This window comes from Rhinopithecus bieti, unplaced genomic scaffold, assembly GCF_001698545.2.
Source record: "Rhinopithecus bieti isolate Rb0 unplaced genomic scaffold, ASM169854v2 scaffold_17939, whole genome shotgun sequence".
Classification (NCBI taxonomy): domain Eukaryota; kingdom Metazoa; phylum Chordata; class Mammalia; order Primates; family Cercopithecidae; genus Rhinopithecus; species Rhinopithecus bieti.
The window spans coordinates 3,102,055-3,126,763 of NW_016809446.1; the positions used below are offsets into that span (position 1 = coordinate 3,102,055).

The 24,709-nt window shown below is 35.1% G+C and overlaps 1 protein-coding gene across 1 annotated transcript in view; it reads left to right on the plus strand.

The window, feature by feature from the left end:
• The window catches only part of CPS1 (carbamoyl-phosphate synthase 1), a 119,628-nt gene that overhangs the window by 48,795 nt on the left and 46,124 nt on the right, over nt 1-24,709 (plus strand). Inside the window, exons 15-19 of the mRNA XM_017889347.1 lie at nt 1,187-1,331; nt 2,779-2,989; nt 4,552-4,750; nt 7,980-8,156; nt 12,373-12,491. Coding sequence (XP_017744836.1) covers nt 1,187-1,331; nt 2,779-2,989; nt 4,552-4,750; nt 7,980-8,156; nt 12,373-12,491 — 851 coding nt within the window. The remainder of the gene's footprint in view (nt 1-1,186; nt 1,332-2,778; nt 2,990-4,551; nt 4,751-7,979; nt 8,157-12,372; nt 12,492-24,709) is intronic.

A 24,709-nucleotide genomic window follows, 5' to 3' on the forward strand; every position in this document is an offset into this window, starting at 1 on the left:
AATAAAATAAAACAAGCTGAGGAAACAGGTGAAGATAATTTCAATTCCCTGTATCTAAATACCCATTTCACTTCTTTATAATGCAAAATACTTTTCCAAATTTATACCCTTTGTTTCCTAGATTTCTTCTTTTAGCAGGCAACCGGAATGACAAATTAATCATTATTAAATTGTTAACATTGGCTACTGATTTTTCTAACCACTTTGACAACCTCATCGTGGGCAGCTGTGGGGACAAATGTGTCACATTTTCAGTTGCACGTGCTGGAGCCTGTAGTGATGACTGAAGTTTAAAAAATCATATTAAGGCACATTACAGAAAAACTTACATTGTTATTATTTTAATGCCTATTTATAATTTGAAAAAATTCAAACTACTTTCCCTTTCACTGTCATTCCACATCAAATATATTACAAGACAATGAGACATTTCTCTCTTGGATTATCAGCCACTGCATGTCCTAAGGTCAGAGATTACCACTTTCCTATTTTGGGTTCAGTATTCTACCCATTGTGGGTGTGCCATAAATATGAAATGATAATTATGCTAATTCATGTATGCTAATTCATATCTGTCTAATCAGGCATACATGATATATGACTCAGAGTATTTAAGCATTTAGGCAGTGATTAACCATAATAATAGTCCCATATGATTCTCTAATTCTCAAGTTTTATATGCCATCTTGGCTAACTGTTTACAACCATCATCATCTCCTTTCTCCTGCTCATCAACATCAACTAACTTTTATTGTGTGTGTCACTGCACAAAGCACCCTCAGCTATTTTAGAGAGAGCCGGAGTCTTTAGACTTATTTTTCCATATTTATTCACACTTATCACATTTTCTGGTTTCACAGAAGCCTAGCTGCTGAAATAATTTCATTTCCCTCTGCCTGATTGCTCAATTATTTTCTCTTTTTCCTAAATTAGTTTGATTTAATGTCATATCAGCACTTTGAATGGCAAGCCTCAATAATGTAAATCAAGCATATTCACTGCAGGATGCTATTCCTAGTACCTCACTGATTTTCTGACACATTGTGCCTTCTGTGCAGGAGAGAATGGAGATGGGGTTTGAGAGTTCAGTGCTGACCAGGATTTATGCCAGGGTATTTTGCCAAATATCCTTGTTGAAGCCAGAGATTTTTCTTACTCTTTGATATCTTTTGTCACCAATTTCTAGGCCTTTGCTATGACCAACCAAATTCTGGTGGAGAAGTCAGTGACAGGTTGGAAAGAAATAGAATATGAAGTGGTTCGAGATGCTGATGACAACTGTGTCACTGTCTGTAACATGGAAAATGTTGATGCCATGGGTGTTCACACAGGTAGGCAAAGCATATTCAAGAACTATAGCAATGCTTTCAGCTCATTTTAGCAATGTCTTTGATGGCCATGGCAGTCTTTATAAAGTTGTTGTCTTTAAATTACTATTTCTAGTAGACAGACTAGTGATAACATTTTGGACAAGTATAGTATTTTACAGTATTGAAAATATTCTTACATTTAATTTGATCTTCACACAAGCCCTGTGAAATAAGGAAGATATTATTATACTGATTTAATTGAGGAAAAGCCAAAGGTAAGCAATATGGTAGAAATAAGAGCCATAAAACCTGATGTTGAAAAATAAGAAGGGAGGTTGAGAAGGTTTAAAGCAGACTGAGATGTTAGTCACCCAGTAAATGAGAAAATAGGCACAATAATAGAAATAAGTTTCTCAGGGAAGTACACTAGTTAGATAAGAGGGCAAAGATGATAACTTAGGATTCAAGAGTGCTAAATTTGAGGTGTGAACAGAACTGTCAAAAAAGGGAGTTGAGAATGTGGAGATGGAATTTAAGAAATAAAATAGAAATAAAGAAATTGATAACAAAAACATTGGAAACTGTTGGCATAAAGGGGATAATTGAAGTCATAGGCATAGACAAAGTATTCAAGGGCATAGGTATAGAAAGAGGAGAGAATAGGGTTGAACTTTGAACTCTGGGAAACATTTAGATTTATAGGGCAGGGGAAAGAGGAAGTATTACTGTTGAATATAGAAGGGGAGAATAAAGAGTTAAGAGGAAAATCAGGGTAGAACTGTAACAACTAAGCCAATGCAAGAACTATCTTATCAAAGAGCTTTGTTTTTGGCAGTTTCAAATGCAATGTAAGACCAAGGCTGATTAACTAATTTGGCTCTTTTGGATGTCCAAGAGAACAATTTCATTGCAAAGTCAGTTCTGGGAGCTCTGTTGAAAGGAATTTATGTAAAGAATGAGAGAGAAGCTTTGTGTGGTCCTCTGATAACGTTGGGAGAAGACTTCTCGAGGCAGTGAAGATCTGACCGTGTTTGAAGGCAGAAGGGATGGAGACTAAGATTGCAAATATAAGGGGCTATGATGAGAGAAGTGAGGATGGAAAGGGATGAGATACAGAAAGCCAACTGATGAGCCAGTCTGAGTGATAATATTCTATGAAAGGAAGAACTTGAGAAATAATTTGAGATGAAGAGCAGGGAAGTTGAAGTCAATCTAGTAAGTAGACGATTGAAGCCTTGATAGCTACTTATTAGATAGATGAACTTGGTAAAAGTTAGAGAGGTTTCTAAAAGTACTGTATCAGAGTAACAGGGGGAAACAGGAATTGGGGGAATACTTGATTTCACATATATATCCCAACAAACCCTCAGACTGTTCTGTGTCTTACATCATGCAAGTAGATGGTTAAGTCAGTGAAGTTGGTTATTTCAATATGCCACCAAGTAATGAGTGCTTCTTGGATATACAGGTGACTCAGTTGTTGTGGCTCCTGCCCAGACACTCTCCAATGCTGAGTTTCAGATGTTGAGACGTACTTCAATCAATGTTGTTCGCCACTTGGGCATTGTGGGTGAATGCAACATTCAGTTTGCCCTTCATCCTACCTCAATGGAATACTGCATCATTGAAGTGAATGCCAGACTGTCCCGAAGCTCTGCTCTGGCCTCAAAAGCCACTGGGTAAGACCAGAATAATTGACCATGAGTTTGCAGATTCTTTGCAGACAGAAATGAAAAATTGACAGATAGTGGAAGACTGTGCTGCATTTACAAACTGTGTTCCCCTTTTCTGTATGTTAGCTCCAAATCATTTATAGGACCCTGAGGACATGATTATTAATGAGCTTGTTGCCAGATTGAGGTAAATGATACTGCTAGCTGGCTTTGTTTGCTGGCTAATCATAAACGAATCAAAATCTAGGTGGCCAAAGCAAGCTGTGAAAAATCTGCTTCTTAATTGCACTTTGCAGATGTTGTTAAAAGTGCAGATTAATCCTTAATTTTAGTTTTCAACTGTTTTCTTCAGGTATATAGCCCCATAGCAAATAGTTGACAGAAAATATAGTTCACTTGACTCAAGCATGCAATACACATTACTTTTATTTTATCAAAACTCCACAAGACTGAACAGTGTGGAATTTTTTCACAAGTAAATGTTACAACCAAACAAATCTGCTGTCTATGTAACAGCCACTAGCAGGCATGATTGGAGGTAAAGTTAATCAAAACCTTTTGTTTCTAATAATATATTTAGCATCTTACACTTAAATTATGGCATTTAAATGAACAAAATATTTACTTCTTTAGATTTTTTTACGTAGTTCCTCAGCACTGCATGGAGTGGCGAAAGGCATGTTGCCCTCTGTGTAGCAGTCACAATTCTGCATTCTCATTTGGTTCTTCTATTGACCAAGTGATTTGGGGCACATCACTCATTGTCTTTATCACTTTCTTCAGTTGTTAGATGGAAGTTGTACTAAAGAACTCATTTTTAATTCTATAGTTCTATGAATTCTTTTCTCAAACAAAATAACCCAAACTGACATTCTGGATAAAGACAGCCAAGTTCTCAAAGTGTTAGTTTTGTAAGGAGTCCAAAGTTCAAAGACTATGATTGAGGTAAATGATATAGCTAGCTGGCTTTGTTTGCTGGCTAATCACAAACGAATCAAAATCTAGGTGGCCAAAGCAGGCTGTGAAAAATCTGCTTCTTAATTGCACTTTGCAGATGTTGTTAAAAGTGCAGATTAATCCTTAATTTTAGTCTGTTTTCTGATTGAGGTAAATGATATTGCTATCATTTATAATTTGGAGACAGGGCAAGGACCCAAACTTGAAATGCCTACTCCCTTGTACCTGTCTTCTTAGGTACAGATATGTATATATTTTCTCAAAAAATATTTTGCAGATTCTCATCTTAGTGGAGGTTAAACACAAATGGAGGTTAAACTTTATTTATCAACAAAGCTATTGATTTTAGGTTGAAGAGGTGAAGGTTGAGATTTGTAGCAATGCGTGTAGTACAAAGAGAGTAAATTCTCCTGTGACTTGTGCCTCTATACTTTGTATCATGACTCCTATTATTCCGCAAGTGGCTACTAAATATTGATGCAGAACAGAGAGTCAAGTGTCTTATACCCTGAAGTAGAATAATAACAGAAACTTTAAGAAAGACCAATTTATGTTTTGGTCTGTTTTCAACAATTGCTCAAAGGAAAAAAAAAATTGTCTTCTTTTCATAGCTACCCATTGGCATTCATTGCTGCAAAGATTGCCCTAGGAATCCCACTTCCAGAAATTAAGAACGTTGTATCTGGGAAGACATCGGCCTGCTTTGAACCTAGCCTGGATTACATGGTCACCAAGATTCCCCGCTGGGATCTTGACCGTTTTCATGGAACATCTAGCCGAATTGGTAGCTCTATGAAAAGTGTAGGAGAGGTGAGTCCTTGGTTTATTAATCAATTTTCTTCTTGTTCTCAGTTATTTTGTCAAATTTGTGACACCATTAATAGTGTTAAAGTTGCCTGGATACTGTCAACACATGGACAGTGTTAAAGGTGCAATTGACAGTGTTGAAGTTGCCTGGATATTAGCATACTAATATGCCAACAGTCTCTATTTGACTGTTAACATATTACATATGTTACATGGCCATTTTGCTGGATTTGAAGGCCTTCCTGTTCAAAAGGTGAGGCCATATGTCTGGGTATATAATATAGATACATATATGAAAACACATTCATATATATATATATATAACTGAGTTGTAATATATTTTATAACCAAATCCAGAAAGTAATATAGAATATAATATATTAAAAAAGACCACTGAACTGAGTTTAAGAATTCAACTTTAGTCCATTCATGCAAACTGTGGCTTTAACTTCCTGAGACCTCATTTCCCACATCTATAAAAGAATAGGCTGGACTAGATCATCTCTCAGGGTCCTTCTAGCTCTAAAATTCTAAATTGATAAGAGCATAGTGGATTATTAAGCCCCTTTAATTATACTAAAAGTTCTAAGCTTTTAACATCTTTAGAAGACTTTTAGAATGTGCTGTGTTATACTATTTGAAATTAAAGTTAGCCTTTGATTATTGCATCTTCAAAGATGCAGTGTTCTTCTGTGTGGGAGGAAAGAAAGGAATTCATATCTTTGCTGAGATTCACTCCCTTGCCTCCTTCCACCAAGTCCTAATCATTTTATGCATCCAGAAGGTTTGGGATAGTGGAGAAAACGTGAACCTCAGAACCAGCTGGACTTGGATATTACTCTTGGCATTGCCACTTATTAGCTACAGACTCCCAGGCAAGACACTGAGTTTCAGGATCCACACCTACAAAATAGAAATAATAATACCTACCTTGCAGGATTCTTATAATACCCCCCTTAATAAATGTAATCCATCATTATTGTTATTATTAAATTAGTATTCATAAATGTTGCATGGGGTAGAGGTTTTGAGTGTGGAAGTATGAACAAATCTCAGTCTTTATCATTTGTCTATCTACCATTTATCTTAGTTTATCTGTATCTCATCTCTATTTCTGTTGTGGCCAGTGTGGGAGCTTTTAGTCTATGTATCTAAGCTGGTTAGAGTACAGAGTAAAAGGCTTGTGATATATTGTTCCATATTGTTCTTTATTTGTCCCATAACACAGATGATAGGCTAAACCCAGACCAGCCATTTCAGAAATGCAGGTCACTAATCACAGAAAATATAGATTAAATCTGTCACCAATACAGGGAAAAAGAAAAAGAAATGTTTTACTGGTCAATCATATTCACACATGAAAGGCAGAATTATTACATTTTGTCTTCCTTAATTTGTAAGATACTAATGAAAGATTTTAAAGTAATTTTGTTGTCAAACAAAAAATAAAAGGTCAGGTGGACTTTTGTTGTCTAACACCTTATATTTAGTTCAAACAGTGAGCAAATATTTCCTGAATTCTTACTACATGCAAGACACTGGGAGGATAAAAAATGAATAGATTATAGATAATTGAGATACATTGTCTGCAATTGGTAAATTCAGAATATCTGAACTGACACAAATATATGATGAATTATTAATCTCTGGTAAATATTAAAAGATAGTATTTATATATAGGTGCTATAAGAATATAGTAGAATAGGGTTGAGGAAGCCCATTACAGTCATTCCACTGAAAAATGTGAAATAGTCACTCAAGGGAGGTGCATTTTAATAGTTTAGGGCAAATTTGGTGGGAGGATGACTTGAACCCAAGGGGTCCAGCCTGTAGTGAGCCCTATGGTGCAACTACACTCCAGCCTGGGTAACAGAGTGAGAACCTGTTTCAAAAAGCAAAAATATATAGAGAGAGTATTGAAAAGCACAATTTTTGAGCAAACATTTATAGTTATATATTCCTTTATTATATAGGTATCTTTTTTTAATGGATCCCATGTATCATTATATAGAATTGCTTAAGAATAATAAAAATATATGGAGAGTTACTTATAGAACTAATTTCAGCCAAATTTTAAATATGTAATACCTCAAATTTTCTTAAATATACCCAAAATATTTCCTTAATTTTACAGAACCATAAAATGTCTGATTTCCGTCAGTCTTTTCCATGCCCAGGCTAGACAATCTATAAACATATTGTCTAACTCTTCAAGATACCACTATGACTTGCAAATTGCATATCTGAATTGCGTTAACAGGTTGTTTATTCCTGCTCTTGTGAATTTTCCCTTATTTCTAATTAAATTTGGAACTGTGTGAAAAGGTTATCTGTTTTGCTTTAGTGATCACTGAATATGTATCTTGTCACATAATTGACATGAAGATTTCCTAAACTGACATTAATGGTAATTTGAGTCTATTTGAGGAATCACAAAAGTTTACTGAAGATAGCATTATGACTGCTATTATTTTAAATTGGAGACCAAAAATGCACAGCAATCTATTATTCTATGAAAAGATTCGAAAACAATATTTATCCAGTGAAAATAACTGGGTAGGTTGCAAGATCAATTTAAGTTTAGTTCTGACATGCAACTTGTCCAAACTAAATCACCACATAATTTTTCTAATTGATTAGTGTAAGATGAGCTGTAAAGATTGCGGAAAGACACATTGAATTTGTCATAGGAAGTTTAGTCTCCTCCTATGTTCAAAATCATAATCATCAGTATTTGTTATCACTCTCAAGGTTCTATTAATATTAATGCTTAGCTATAAGGAAAGCCAACCTGTCTTGAATACTGACTGATACTTATTTACAAATAGTTCTGTTTTTGTGTTAATATATTTCTGGTTTCTCTTTATTTGCCGTCCATTCTAAAGAACATTTGCATAAAGCAAGATCTTACTAAGAAAAGATCTCTATCTTCAACTTTGAATTTCTTATTTTAATACTATGGTCCAGAGCAGGTACAGGTGATTTCCTCATCAATCTCAGCAAATACAGCTGAACTCCCTGAATGGTAAAAGACTGACCTAATGAAGACGTATTATACCAAAACCGTGGAGAAAGTGAGAGAGGAAGAAAAAAAGGATCACCTTTTTTTGAGAGGCATTATGATATATTTTTTGTTCTTGTTTTATGAAACATATTTTACATCCAGTTCAGTTACAAATTAAAGATACATAAGCTCTTTCTTTCAGTATGAGATCTTAAATATGTATTACAGGTCATGGCTATTGGTCGTACCTTTGAGGAGAGTTTCCAGAAAGCTTTACGGATGTGCCACCCATCTATAGAAGGTTTCACTCCCCGTCTCCCAATGAACAAAGAATGGCCATCTAACTTAGATGTCAGGAAAGAGTTGTCTGAACCAAGCAGCACCCGTATCTATGCCATTGCCAAGGTAAGATGTTACAGGGGCCCAGAGCTACTAGTTGTTTTCCAGAATGTAGTCAGTCTGGACATTAAAATAAAACTGAATCACAAAGTGGTTTTAAATCAGGGATTTTGGAAAATTTTAATTATTTTATATTATTAAACTGGAAATGTCTATAGATTTCATTAGGGTCTTCTACAATTAATTATAAATTATCATTTTTTATTTGACTTTAAGCCTGGATTTAAGGGCACATTGCAGTTTTAAAGGATGATTAAATAGATAAAATGTCCCCTTTTAAGTATACTTAGTACTATTACTCTTAAATAGATTTGACAATGTTGACTTGTCCTTTCCTATTAACTTTATTACATGTTCCTTGAATGTGTAAAATTGTATTGTAGAAAGGAAGGTGCATACAATAATGTCCCTTAGTATGTGCTACTTGAGTCTAGAATAATCTTAATTTATTTGCTTCTCTTTCTGTGTTTAAAACCAGCAACAGACTATAAAGGGCCCCCATGATTATAGGGTTTTCCATGTAATTATTTTATTGGTCTTACTTTCAGGAAAAAAGGCTCTACATTTCTCACTTCCCTCCACTACTTGCTTCTCATGTAAATTAAATGCCATGTTAATCTCCTTTCATATTTACTGTGCTTAGAGTTTTGAAGTTTCAGCTCATCTGATTTTATAAAAGGTGACTTGGGCAGCTGGAATCTGTCTGGTCAGAAATCCCTGAAAGGCTTTTTGACATTTAAAGAAGCACAAGCATTAATCCTCCAACAGTATCAAACCGCACTGGTTCTACAAAGCTCCGCTGACCATTGTGTGTGTGTGTGTGTGTGTGTGTGTGTGTATGTCAGTGTGTGTGTGCGTGCATGTGGGATGAGTAGATGAAAACATGAACTTTCTCTTTAAAGGGATTCCCATCTTTGTAATTTGCCTGTGGAGAAACAGAAAAATGCTGTTAGTGATTTTCAACTCATCGCAACTTTTATGTCCATATTTGAGTCCTTAAGAGACCAGAAGGAGAGGAAGGGATATTGCCTTCATTGCCTCCGATGCATATTCTCCTCACTTTTATGGTTTCTAAATGGAAAATATTTAAACCCTACTGAAATTCTGGGAGTTGCTATTATCTCTTGATGGGCATTTTCCCATGTTGAGTTTCAAGGTAATTAGAATTTTTTTCTGGTGGTGGTGGGTGGGATAGCAGTGATAAGAAGTTATTTTAGAAAACCATTTCACCTTCATCATTTATTGTCCCTATTTCAGTCTTTTACTTAAGAAGCAGCTCATGACATTCATGTGTGTGTGTGTTTGTGTGTGTGTGTGTGTGTGTGTGTGTATGTATATAATTTTTTCTCAGGCAAAGGACAGTAAATACATTTTTTACTTAAGTCTAGCAATCATGTTTCTGTCACTTTGAAGGAGATGAAAAAGGAAAGTATTTCCAAGTTCCCAGCTAAGCTGTAAAACTCAAGCAAATCTCTCATTCTTTTCTAACAGACTTATAAAGGATGAGAATCTGGGAAAAACGTGTGGAGGTTCTTTCTTTCACAGGGTACCCTATGTATGAACAAGAAGTGCAGGGTCTGCATATAAATTATGATCTGCTCGAGTGCTGGGAGAAGGAACTGATTTCTGTTTGTTAGAGGTCATCACTACTGTTCATTTCCACAGCAACCAGGAACTTGGTGATTTTGACAAAGAGTGTAAGGACCGTGGAGGGCTGAAGGGGAAAAAGAATGAAGGGAGTGTGTAAATCTTTGCTTGCTTTCATGATTCTTAGAAAAGAGCAACTTGCTGAGGTCTGATTTTTACAGCAGTCTTATTTCAGGATGACTGGATCATCACCTCTTTTGATTTGGGCAGAATGCAGGGCATTATTTTTGATTTTTGGAACATTAAAGTAACCTTAAACTTGTTTGGGGTCGTTATAGACTTCATTACAGCGGTGTTATATAGCAAAGCTGCAGTGCTTGGAGATGAGGTCTTAGGACTGGCAGGATCTTGCTTGCTGTTAGAAATCATGGATTTGTTTTTTATCCAGTCTACCATTGATGGGCATCTGGGTTGGTTCTAAGTCTTTGCTATCATGAATAGTGCTGTAATAAACATATGTGTGTATGTGTTTCTATAGTAGAATGATTTATAATCCTTTGGGTATATACCCAGTAATGGGATTGCTGGGTCAAATGGTATTTCTGATTCTAGATCCTTGAGGAATTGCCACATAGTCTTTCACAATGGTTGAACTAATTTACACTCCCACCAGCAGTGTAAAAGCATTCCTATTTCTCAACATCCTCTCCAGCATCTGTTGTTTACTGAGTTTTTAATGATTGCCATTCTCACTGGCATGAGATGGTATCTCATTGTGGTTTTGATTTGCATTTCTCTAATGACCAGTGATGATGAACTTTTAAATGTGGCACATATACACCATGGAATACTATGCAACCATAAAAAGGATGAGTTCATGTCCTTTGCAGGGACATGGATGAAGCTGGAAACCATCACTCTCAGCAAATTAACACAGGAACAGAAAACCAAACACCACATGTTCTCACTCATAAGTGGGAGTGGAACAATGAGAACATATAAGCATAGGAGGGCAACATCACACACCAGGGCCTGTTGGCAGGTGGGGAGGTAGGGGAGGGATAGCATTAGGAGAAATACCTAATGTAGATGATCGGTTGATGGGTGCAGTAAACCATCATGGCACGTGTAAACCTATGTAACAAACCTGCACCTCCTGCACATGTATCCCAGATCTCTCTCTCTCTCTCTCTCTCTCTCTCTCTCTCTCTATATATATATATATGTGTGTGCGTGTGTGTGTATGTGTGTGAAAGAAATCATGAATTTGACTGTAGTTGTCCTTTCCTTCCTTCCAGTGAAATGACTACAGGATTCTAGGCCCTCCCTCACTGTATGTGCTTGTGTGAAAATTTCCTTTGATCTATTAAAAGTTTCAGTAACTTAAGGTTCTCTCTACCTCACAGTGTTGATGGCCAACAGCTAATTGTGCCTTTAATCACTTAGAAAGTAAGACAGAATGTTAAGTCTTTGGGAACCTGACTGTAAATACAGGGAGAATTAAACAAAAGAAACAACAGTTGACTTAGGAAATGAACATGGCTTTGAGTATTTCTGTTAAATGTCATCTTACTCTAGTCAACAAAATTATGAGCCATGCCATAGCTCAACAATTATAATCATGGTCTCTCTGATACTACAATTATGTAAAAGCTTTAAGAAAAGTAAGCTCCCTGGGCTGAAATATAATGGCAGAGTTACTAGTTACATAATATTAATGGATCTTAAAAATGCAGTGTGTTATTCTAAAATATGTTTTCTTGGAATATTTTCTGATTTTTTTCGCTGGGTATATATACATATACACATACATACAAGAATAAAAATAGACATCTTTTAGTACAAAGATTTTGGTTTTGAGAGTTTATCTCTTCTTTCAGTTGAATTTTCTACTCAGCTTAATGACCCATAGTTTAGTTTTACTTTTGAGAAATTGCTAAAGTGAGCTTGAGGAAGAGGCTGAGCTGCCTATCAGAAGAGAAGTTATTACTACATTGTTTTGGAATATATTAGGATTTTAAAAAATGCCTGCCTTAGCACAAAAATCATAGTGACTGATTCAAAACAATTTTTTGTTTGAAGCCATCCGTGGGGAAATATTCTGGAGGAATAATGCCAAGCCAGATCTGACCCATAAATTCTCACTGACTGTTGTATGTTTGTGTGAATGTGGACTGAGGTGATACAAATATGCTATTCCTACAGGGTAACTACCAACAATACAAGTTAAGTGATCATTATATTAATTCTAGATTTTCTTACCAATTTGGCTTAACTGTAGTTTCAAGAGACTCTCTTTAGTTCCAAAGAGATGTACCAAATTTAGGGTATAATGGGTAACATGATCAAATAAAGAGGAGCGAGTCAAAACCTGTGAGGAGATTTTTTTGAGAACACACCACTCTGATAACTCAAGGCAGGCACCGCCTCTGTATGCCATTTGTGGATATAGTTGGCACCATCTTTATGTTTATTGGAAGGAATGTCAATGATGTCAGTTTCATGTTTCATAACTCAGTCTGTAGTCTCAGGCTCTCTAAATAACACACAGAGGCATGACTCCTATGTGTTTTCAACCAAATAAGACATTTAGAAAAATGTTTGCCAAAGAAAGTATCTCTTCTCCTCTTGGCAGGCCATTGATGACAACATGTCCCTTGATGAGATTGAGAAGCTCACATACATTGACAAGTGGTTTTTGTATAAGATGCGTGACATTTTAAACATGGAAAAGACACTGAAAGGGCTCAACAGGTAAGGCAGTGTTGCTCTCATTCATGCCAGACACCTTCAGTGCAATTTTTGAAGAGTATTCTTCCTACTCTTAAGCATTTGGTCAACACTGTGATTCAATGAGGTAGATAGTGCCAATGTTGGAAAATAGTACCTGCAGCCAGGAGACAAATGGCAGGTTTTTTTAGATGTTTATCTTTAGAAATGTATCCATTAATCTTTTTAATCATCTTCTATTCCCACCCGTGTCATCAGACATAGTAATAAGGTCTCTTGAATGCACAAAATTGGTATACATTTATGATTATTATTTAATTATGAAATACTTTCTAGATTTAAATTTTATTAATCAATGAAATGAATATTTCTGTTTTCTAAAAATTTTCTTCTACATTTTGAAGTCTGTTTTCCCCTTTAATATCAATCTATACATTGCTGTATATTGAGGAGAAAATGTATTCCTTTTGCGTTCTACTATTTTTAAATTAGGACATTCAGTTCAGCATACAAATAAGCCACATTCAGGTTTCTCTCAACACACTCTTTACTTCTGACTAATTTACATTTTTACCTCCATCAGGGCCAATTATTTTTAAACTTCACTTTATGTTGAGAATATTTTGATAATGTAGGTGCCTCAAAATCTGCTTTTAAATTTTTCATGGGAAAACTGTTTGCTGGGGCACCTTAGGCTGATGAAATCATGGATCAGTTTTAAACATCTATCTTCAATAAGAGGAGCATTTATTAGCAGATTAAGGAAGACAATATAGTCCTCTTGAACTTCTTTCCTCTAAAAGCACTCTGAAATACACTACTATTGGAAAGACGTCTCACCTGCAAACTAGGGATGTGCTTAGAGAAGGAAAATTTTCTTTGTATAAAATTGTTCTCAAATGATTTGACAAAATGTAGATACTTTAATCACTTAAAATATCTTTGAGGACAGTGGAAGATCTCAAAACCTGGATTGCTCAACTATTCAGCAATTGCAACATATAGTTGGGTTGCTGTATTTGCCTGATCAATATGTGGACAAACTGGGCAATAAAGCACTTGCTTTTCTTCTTGAGAAAATTAGGTTCTTTTCATCTATTTAATTATTGCCCATGTCAAATGCTTGGTTTTGAAAGCTGAGGAATTGTATCTGACGAAGATGAAACTAGCTATTGTTGCTTGTAAATCATCCTTTCTAGTCATCACATAAAATGAACAGTAGATAGCAAATAAGTTAGGAATTGAGCCTATACATTTATCTTATAATTTTGCTGACTTAAGTTTTCTTTCTTGGTCTATGATGCCAGCAGAACTTCTGTCTTGAATTATAGTCTCTTCTACCGTTCTCAGTTTAAAGCAACTGAGTTCAAATGCTTATGAAACCACTCCAGTTAAGCCACATGGGGGTGCTAGAAACTTACAGTATGCCAGTCACAGCAGTGGAAAAGACCTGGGATAGAAAATAACAGATGTTATTGTGATTTAAATTTCCACTTGATATACGTTCTGATTTTTGGACAAATTCAATGTTTTAATTGAATAGTTTTCGTTACAAGCAGAAGGCAGTTTGAGATTCTAACTAAGCATAAATAAGGGTATATTGATAGTGAAAAAGGTCCTTGGAGGATTAAAATAACACACTGTTACAGATCACTTACAATATTTTTCTGACTTCCACATTCTGTTGCATTTATTTGCCTGCAATTTGACATTTTCAATCTTCATTTTTCTGGCATAAATATATTTGTAAATAGGGATATTTTCTATTGTTCATAATGATCTACATTTAAAACTCTTTATGAAAAGCTTTATATCATTTCAAAAATTAAAAAAAAAGTATACTTAAAACCATCTCTACTGTATAAATTTGTTTTTGATCCAGAGAGGTTGAAGTGTCTATTATATAGCAAGAGCTAAAGTAAACCTGGAGTGGACCTCACAGATGATCCGTGGCATTAGCAAACCTAAACCCTGAGCTCATTATCTGAGTGTCACTTTATGGTTTAATTCCTTTCTTTTTGAAGTGTCATTGATGCACACATAGCAATTTGATAATGATTGTTATTTAGTGGTATTAGATAAATAACAAGAATAGATGGCCACTAAAGCTACCTGTCTCAATCATTTTGTGGCACATAGGGGTCTGAAGTTGAAAGGATATGACAGCTGATGGAATGTTAAGTATGTAGGTCTTGAGTTTCCTTGCCCTATTTTAATTATACTCACCATTAGTCTGGGTCATAAGTCCTCTGCTTTTTCTCAGCCCCTCAATATCCAGGGAGGCTTAGTCATCAAGGTATGTACTGCTCCAACAGTAACAAGAGCTCCCTATTAATGATCTACAGCTGACTTACGTATTGCCAGTTTGGAGAAGGGCTGAGAAGATTAGTTGTTCTTTTTCATTTGTATTTATTTATGGTTTACTTTGAAGATCTCAACTGCTTCTGTGTTAGAATGGCTGTCTTTAGCTGTAGGCCTAGGAGCTATCGATTTATTTGTTGTGTGTTGAGAGAACTCAAGAATTCTCCTGCCTTATCATCCATCTCTGGTGCCAATGTGCCGCACTCCCTTTGTACTTTTCATGTAGATCCTTGGGAAGACAGGCAGTGGGGATCTCACTTGGGAAAAGAGAAGTAACTTAAGAGAAAAGTAAGAATGCTAGACGTGGGTTTTCTGGTTCCATCCTTGTGCACTGGAAGGAGCAGACTACAGAGCCAGAGAGATTGGTGCACAGTCCTCCCCACTATAGAATCAGAGGTACATTACCTCTTTCATTTCTCCAGCTTCATGTTCTTTCTCTTAATCTCTGCTTCTAGTTTTTTTTTTGTGAAGCTTAATTTATATAAGTATAAATGACATCTGACATATTGTGAGGGCCCAAGAAAATTTTCTTTTCCTCTGAAAATAAAAGTACTATTTGTTATAATAAAGGTAACTTTATGATTTTAGATATGTATTATGTATTATGATTTTAGATATGTAGATATGATAGATATTTAAAGATTCATTTTCAGACTCACAGTTTTCATTTGCTTATGTATTTTGCAATGTATCATTTCTTAATTTCCTTTATGATGCATCACTTATTTTAATATCAGACCTATTTTTTAAAGGAAGCAATTAATGATAGCTACTGATGCAAATGCTATTCTTATCAAAAGATAAATAGCACTCCTTTATGCTAATGAATAAAAATTCCTACTCTACAGTTGTTAATCAAGATCAAATTCTAAAGTCCGATAAATACATTTAGTAGCAGACGATGAGCATATCGCTAAATTGATGGTCAGTCTCTGACTTGTGTTTACATATAGTCATCCGAAGTGAAGTTCAGAATTTGAGTCCAAAATAGAATATACCCACACATGGACATAGGGAGGGGAACATCACACACCGGGGCCTGTCAGGGGTTGGGGGGCTAGGGGAGGGATAGCATTAGGAGAAATACCTAATGTAGATGACGGGTTGATGGGTGCAGCAAACCACCATGGCACGTGTATACCTATGTAACAAGCCTGCACGTTCTGTACATGTATCCCAAAACTTAAAAAATAATAATATAAAAAAAGAAATATAAAACAAGAACAGAGTTTTCATGTTTGAAATGTAAACAATAAATGTACTTATTTAAGCAATAACTTCAAACAATATATTTTAAAATAAAATACAATGGAAAATAGTAAAAAAGAATATACTCATATATTTAGTATATATAAATATTCACAGATTGAGATGGGGAAAACAAAAGAATGGTTGTAACTAGGTAGGCATCATGGAAATAACTGATGAGTTTTCTATGCCTGTGAGATAGCAGAAATCACAATAAGAAACCCCCTTCCTTGAAGGGGAGAGATAAACATGATTCATGCTGATGATGATGTGTGAAGTCTCATCTTTCTGCAGGGTGATGAGACAAGAGGGATAGGTATATTAGGCCATTCTTGCATTGCTATAAAGAAATATCTGAGACTGGGTAGTTTATGAAGAGGTTTAATCAGCTCATGGTTCTGTAAACTTTACACGTAATGTGGTGCTAGCATCTGCTTGGCTTCTAGGGAGGCCTCAGAAATCTTACATTCATCGTGGAAAGCGAAAGGTAAGCAGCTGTGTCCTATGGAAAAAGCAGGAGCCAGCCAGAGAGAGAGAGTCGGTGGGGGAGATGCCACATACTTTTATACAACCAGATTATGCAAGAATTCACTCACTATTGCCAGGAGAGCACCAAGGGGATGGTGCTAAATCATTCATGAGAAATCTGCTCCCATAATCCAGTCACCTCCCACCAGTCCCTATCTCCAACACTGGGGATTAAATATCGATCTGAGATTTGGGGCGGGGACAAACATAAAATCTATAACAGGTATCAGAATAATCAACTCAGCATCCTAGCTTTGAGTGCTTGCCCCCTCAGAACTCAGTATGCTGTCTTTAATACCCGAATATAGTAGCAATGGCAACCCTCGCAAGACTTCTGAAGCAATATCTATTCTTACCAGCTTAGGTAATAACCATTATTTAGACAGCTTTAGCCAAAAAAAAAAAAATATCTTTCCCACTTACGCTCACTGACTTTCTCCTTTTCCACTTAAACTGCTTATTGCTACCCAAGGGCATGCTGGGGAAGCTGACTGTTGTAGGCAGTTCCCCAGATTTATAGGCTGGTGTAGTAGCATTCACTGGCCTAGGGTGATAACATATTTACAGTGGATTTCTTCAGGATTTGAGAAGTTTCTTTTTACTCAATGTGATATAAGTTGTATCATGTAGGATACGAATACTTGTTATATGTATGCTTTGGAATTTAGATGTTTAATGGTCACCAAAGGTTGTTTAACTTCACATTGTCAGATCACCCTGCAAGGAGTTTGAGGAAAGTTAAGTCTATATAAATTTTTAGTGGAACCACAACATGTGCATAATCTCTGTCCATTAGCCTTCACCGCTAAGCTACTCAGATTTTAGTCTATTTTTCCCATACTCACTCTCCCACTGCCGACTCTTTCACTCATTGTGCCCTTCCCATGTAGCATTTTAATAAATACTAAAAGAAAAATATCCTTACTCTGATCTGTTAGAAATTATAAAAATCTCACCTCTAGTTCTTCTTTTCTATTAGTGCATAGATTCAATTTTGGTCATATAAAGATCTGCCTGGAGAGAGGAAGTGCAGGTATGATAAATCAAATAAAGATGTCAAATGTCTTCACCAACTAGGTTCTTCTAATATAGCCAATTCCCTACTGTAACCAAATAATGAATTTATAACTCTTAATACTGAAACTTGAATTTTGATTTAGTTTAATAATTCTGAATGCCTTCCAAGTAAAGATAATAATCACCAAATTTTTGGACTACATATTAAACACTGTTCTAAGCACATTAGTTTGTTTAATTCCTAACACAACATTAAGAAATCCGTGATCATCATAAGTTTATTGATAGTAAACTGAGGCACTGAGAGATTCAGCAGTTTCCTCTACATCACGTACTAATAAGTGTCAGAATTGGGATCAAGCCTAGGCAGGACTCCAGAGCCCAGGATACTTGCTATTTAACCCCTTATATTTGATATCTAAGTACTTACTTATATACTTTTTACCTTTTTTATTAAAAAGTAAACATTGTTTTTATGTACAATGTTGCAATTTATGTGAGCAATGTTGTAGACGATGCTTGAAAAGAATACTTACATCTAAGTATATACTTACATACTTAAATATCAAATACAATATATTTGTATTTCTGTATATGATATACTGCTTAAAAATAATACTTATATATATGTATACGCTTATATACTTACATATCAAGTATATGGTATGTAAATATGCATGTAAATATATTAAATACATGTAAACGTAAGCATATATATACACACAGGAACAGGTTTGCTTAGGGGTATAGAAACAGATTTGTTTAGGGGTGTAGATGACATCTAGAGGAAATAAGAAATAAGACAACCTAAAACAGACACCTTCAATATAGAAACAGCAGCCAATAAAGGGGTAATAGTCCTATCGTGGTAGAACCAGCATATATAATTAAGTTATAATGAATTAATAAATAAGCACAGGTACAAACATCCTTCTGTTGGACCCCTCTTGCTATAAGTATGTAAGGAATTCAACTATAATAGAGCTTGTGAGAAAGAACTATTTCAGGACTTTACACCCCAAAATTATTATTTATAATACCAATTTGGATTGGCAATTTTATATTGAAAGACACTCATGATACTTAAAAAAAAAAAGACACATGAACAGGCAAGAAAAAAAAAGTGAGAGTACTAATTACCAGCTTTAAGCATCTGTTTATCCCTCTGGCTGTAACTCTTTTTAAATTTTTTATTTCCTTATTTTTTTGGGGGGGTTCTTTAGCTATTTCTGACTGACGTATCCAGCTTGGGGATTTTATTATATCTGCCTAAATTGTATAATTTTGTTCTTTTACTGGCTAAAACTAAGCTGAATTAAGTTTTGAATCTTTGCTTCAAGTGATGAGCTTAAAGAAGACGGCCAGCCTCTGCTTGTGCTATACACCATGTTAAATTATCAAAGTGAAGGTTTTCCACCATTTATGATGATTGTTTGTTCTTGTGCATTCCATTCATTTTGGGCAATTTTCCTGGAATGGTCCATTTTGCTGTCTTGTTTTTATGTACAATGCTGCTGTTTATGTTAGCAATGTTGTAGATGACTACTTAAAAAACATCTATTTTCATTCATTTTGCATGTTCAAAAGTAGGAGACATAACCATTGTGATACAATTTATACCATATAAGTATTGGAAGCTAAGATTTGTATTTGTTTCCCTATTGTTGCCATAAACTTTACTATGGATTTATTTACAAATTATCCAGATACTGCTTTTGTGTAATATTCTATAGGTTTCATGTGTGTGTGTGTGTGTGTATGTGTGTTTTTGCTATCCTCACTCTAATAACTTTAATATTCTCTTTCCTCTTTACTGCTTACAGTCAATGTAGTTAAAGAAAAAAGGGTAAAGTGCACTTTTGAAGGGTCCAATTTCCATCCGAAATCACTATGTTCGGTGTGATAAACTATGTCCATTGGTGAGTGGTGAAAAATCATAGGTGTGCCTATTGCTTAGGAAAACAATCTAGGACAACCCTGGTGAGTTCCACTTGGGCATTCAAGTGCTAAATTGAGCTCAGTAAAGTTGGCCATTTCCCTGCAGCCACAAACTTCTGGCAGATGTAATAATGCAGGTGTCACCTTAGCTGGAACACTCCCTTTGAATGTCCTCTCCTACACATGCTAACTTCTATTGACTTTTTATTTAACTTGCTCATGAGGCATGGCAAAAATCGGACAAGAACATTTTGTGCTTATGCTTGATTGAAGCTTCTGGGGGAAAAGTGTCACCTATGAGTTGTTAGAACTTAGATATAAGAAACAGAAGGGTCAGTACTTTCTGATGACAATGTATATTTTCTGGTAGAAAAAAAATCAACAATTTTCATCTTAAACTACTAAATATACAAGTAATTTAGAGAAAGATAATATAACATATAAGTACATTATAATGTTTGTGGTACTTTACTATGACATATTTTTGTGATAGCATCTATTATTTTGGGTATAGAAATAAGAATGGAGATGATTGAACACTTTAATGGAACCCATTAATTTGACTTGCAGAAAATGGTCTTATGTCTTCTCATTTTACTACTAACTCATATGATATTCTAAGCCTCAGTTTCACCCTAGTGAAAACAAAACAAAAGGAAACAACAAAAACTCCCTTCTTATTTTACTGGTCAGCCATGCAGCTAGCTGAATATATACTATATGTAAGGTAACCAACTTTAAAGAAAAACAATCTTACCAGTTACTACATATTACCATTCTATGCTTTCAGTCTTCATACTGCAAGCCATTTATATAATAAACCTCTTCAGGAATGCTAAAAATTGGGGCATACATATACAAGTACTTATTTATTTGTAAGAGAAGAGTATTACCATGGGAAATTTTATAACTCTGTGAACTAATGCCAAAAATACATTTTATTTTTAATTTGCTTTTATGTTCCATGTAATAAAAGGATATTTTAGGTGATGTCATAGGTTTGATAGGACTCCATTAATTTTTAAAGTAATAATTTATTGAGATAGATATAACATTTTACATCAAATATTTAACATTCTGAGAGTCTTCATTTGTTATTTAAATAGTGTTTTCATAGTTTTGGCAAATAATTGTGCATTTTTGAATGTGTGAGAGTGTACTTACGAGTCTGGCATGGACAAGATGAATGTTTTGCTTAAAAGGTTTTCAGAGTAATATTCAGATGACTCATAAAGTGCCTATTATGTTTCTGTATATTAATTATTATATGTTTGATAGTTCATAAGAGTATAGAACTTAAAAATTTTAAGTTGATTTAAAATAACACATACTCAGAATATGTGTGTATATATCTATAGTCAATAATATACATTATTCCTATGTTAATGTCTCTGAACTAAGCGTGACGGGATATATATTTACTTGATGCCATTTATTTTTATTAGGAACTGTTATTAGACCAAATGGTGTTTGTTCTTCTATTCAGTCATTATGTACTGGGTACCTACTATGTGTAAGGTTTTGTGCTAGTTCCAAAGCCATTTGTTGATGAATAATCACTAGTTATTAGACCAAATGGTATTTGTTCTTCTATTCAGTCATTATTTATTGGGTACCTACTATGTGCTAGTTCCAAAGCCATTTGTTGATGAATAATCACTAGTCATTGAACCTATAATATAGGTTTATAACCTATGCAAATAGCTATACATAAACAGGACACATTAATGGACATGTGAGAAGCAGAAATATGAATTCATGAAAGTTTAGTGGAGGTTAGAAACAAAAGCTCTTAGCTAACTTACACATGTTATCTCATACAAGTCTCAATGTATAGGTTTTAGAAGGTATGTGTCTCTATCCCATATTTTATGAAAGAAATGATGACTCAGAATGTTTAAGTAAATTCTCCAAAGTTTTACAGGTAGTAAATGTTGGAGCCAGGTTTTAAGTTCAGAAATTCCTCAATCCAAGGACAATATTCTTCCTTCAATATACCCACTGTCATAGGAGCCAAAGAAGAGAGAATTTAAAATAAATGAAATAGGAAGACAGTTTCAAGAGGATTGCATGGTTTAGAGAGAGAAGAGAGAAACAGAATTAAGTCCTCATTTGATGTTGGGTAGATAGGAGTGGAAGCTAGACTATCAGGACCAAATATATAGTGAGAAAGAAGAAGTAGGTAAAGGTATGAATTCTACTCAGGAACTGACAATTTGTGTTTGCTCTTTATCTTATTTATGCTATTTTTCATAACAGTGAAAATCTGACTATGAGGAAATTAAGATAATATAAGAAGAAAAATTAAATTGGATATTAGCTACCTGTTTGTTCATTGGGTGAAACAGTGGGTGCCACACAATCTTACTTCATTGTTCTGTAACTATTGCATATATACTAATATCATTTCCCAATTAAGTTGTAATTTTCATTAGGGAAAGTACCCAATACCATAATATCTTAATATACTTTTATTATAGGTCTTTCTTAGCAAGAAATTTTGTTAATTTGTATGAGTGCAGAATAGAGTTCACTGTGGCATAAGGTATAAGTCATAAGTTCTGAAACAGATACAAATGGTTTCCAATTCATTATTTACCATATATTTTCTTGGGAATTGATACATGGTGTTTTGTATAAACATCAAAAATATTTGTATGATAATATAATAAATAAATATTCTTGGTAGAAAGTGAAAATCATCATTTCTTAGTGATGGGAAAGGAGGGAGAATTGTAGTGGAGCAAAATGCAGATGATTCCTGGTTGTTCAAACAGATTGAATTCACAAAATTCATGAAATTTTTAATTAGAAAATACATAGCCCAATATATAAACTGACTGTGTTGGGAAATATTGTAGACAAACATCTCTAGGTTTTAATTTTTTAAGGTAGTTATGTATCTACTAATTAGCTAGGAAGGCTCTGAATAAACTGTTTTTTAATAAAAGTAGATTTATCTAATTTATATTGTCAAAGATTATATACATGTAGGCATTATAGGTATATTGTGAAATCTCTAATTCTTGGTGAGAACTAACCCGTGTTTGTGTACTCTTGATCTTCAAAAATTATCCACGTTTTCAAATTTTGCATTTTCTGAGAAGTTTTGTGAGAAATATTCATAGACATTTTCAACTATATGAAAGGATATTATTTTATTAATCAGTGAAGAAGGTTAATGCAAAAATAAATACTTATTTAAAATACAGATATCTACTGTATTTCTCTGGTGATGTTAAAGTACATTTCTATTATAATAAAGGTGAAAATATCACTATCCTATTTTCTGGATGGTGAAACTGAATCACACGAGGTGGGTGTCTTACTTTATGTCGCACCAGTCAGAGGAAAGCAAGGAATCTAGCCCAGGGCTCCCACTTTCAGTTTTAGTCACTAACCCTTTTCAAAAGCTTCTTTTTCGAGATATGACTTTTAAATCAGACAGCTGGAGATCAGTTCCTCCTTAGCTGTCAAGTTGTGAGCTGCCTGCATTGTTGACCCCACTTAGAGGGGAAACATTGTGAGGAATTTGCCCTTTTCCAAAACTCTTGGGGAAAACACAGGAAGTCTGGCAGGGAAAAGCCCCAGCAAGTCACCTTTGAAAATGTAAACAGGATTTTCAAGGGTACAAAGACCCAGGATAAGAATTTTCTTTTTAAGTTTCACTTTATTTATAATAAAAGATTGCATGTATTTATACACAATATATGTCTATAGATAGATTTTCTTTAAAATACAAGTACCTTGTCTTCCATGTTTAGGCAGGTATGAGTAAAATAACTCTTGAGCATAGAATGGAAATTAAATTTACACAAAATAGGCTGCCAGAGCTATAATTACAGAAGCCGGATAATTATTTGCTGACCCCAGAATTTCTTCACCTGGTAATTTATACTTGAGATGCCTTTATGGGGCATAAAACCTTCGAGTCTGACCTTTGGATAGTCACGCGTTTCGTATCCAAAGAGTGTAAGGCAGCGACCATGCCTCCCAACAGTGGAGTAAATGCCTGAGAGCGCTCTCTCTCCAGAAGATCAATTTTGATTTGCAGGGAGTCAAAAGTATGGTGGCCCTCACCACCTCAAGGTGTGAGTACAGGAATACTCCACAGGAGAGGAAAGAAAACAAAGAGAGCTGAGGTGCTGGGCCAAATGGAGGCGACTTGCTAGTTTTGCTCTGCTAAACTTCTCCTGCTTCTTCTCTTCTTCCTCTTCCTCTTTCTCCTCCCTGTTGGTCTGTTTCTTTCCCTTCTTCCTTTTCCTCCAGCAATTGCATCTATTAAGCACTTATTACTTTCTTGGTGTTGTGCTGAACACTTACCACATTTATTATTTTATCTGACTGATGAGTCTTTTTCTCAGGATGGTGGAGCATGACTGCAGGTTTTGGGCAAAGGTATTAGCCTTTCTGAGGTTGAAGTAGGCATTTTGACACTATTTGCCTATATAACTATAATGATGATGATGTAATGGCCATCACAGCAATATCTACCTGGCAGTATCAAATTGCAGCTACTTCTTCTACCCCTCCCCTTCTACCCACTCTTCAGCTGATAAACTGATGAGTATATAGTTGTAGTGTCAAGTGGATAATTTTTGCTCTCATGGATATTAGTGTGCATTTTACATGTCTTCTTATGAAAAACCCCAGATAATAAAGGTATCTGCTTTCCATGTAGGTAGTAAGCCTCCTATCAACATAGATTGAATATGACTTGTCACTGGGAATTTAATTCTAGAATTTTCCCACATCCTCCTAAAATAACTTCTTCTTTTCCTCCTTTCTAAAATGGCTTACATTTTTTCCTTCAAGAACTAGAAAATGTAGTCAAAATTATTCTTATATATCTTACATTTTCTAGGAAAAAAATATGCAGTAGTTATTAGTAGATAGGCTTCTGTTAAGTTTTTGGGAGGCCAAGACAGGTGGATCACGAGGTCAGGAGTTTGAGACCAGCCTGGCCAACATAGTGAAACCCTGTCTCTACTAAAAATACAAAAATTAGCTGGGCATGGTGGTGGGCACCTGTAGTCCCAGCTACTTGGGAGGCTGAGGCAGGAGAATCGCCTGAACTGGGGAGGCGGAAGTTGCAGTGAGCTGAGATCACACCACTGCACTCCAACCTGGGCAACAGAACGAGACTCTAT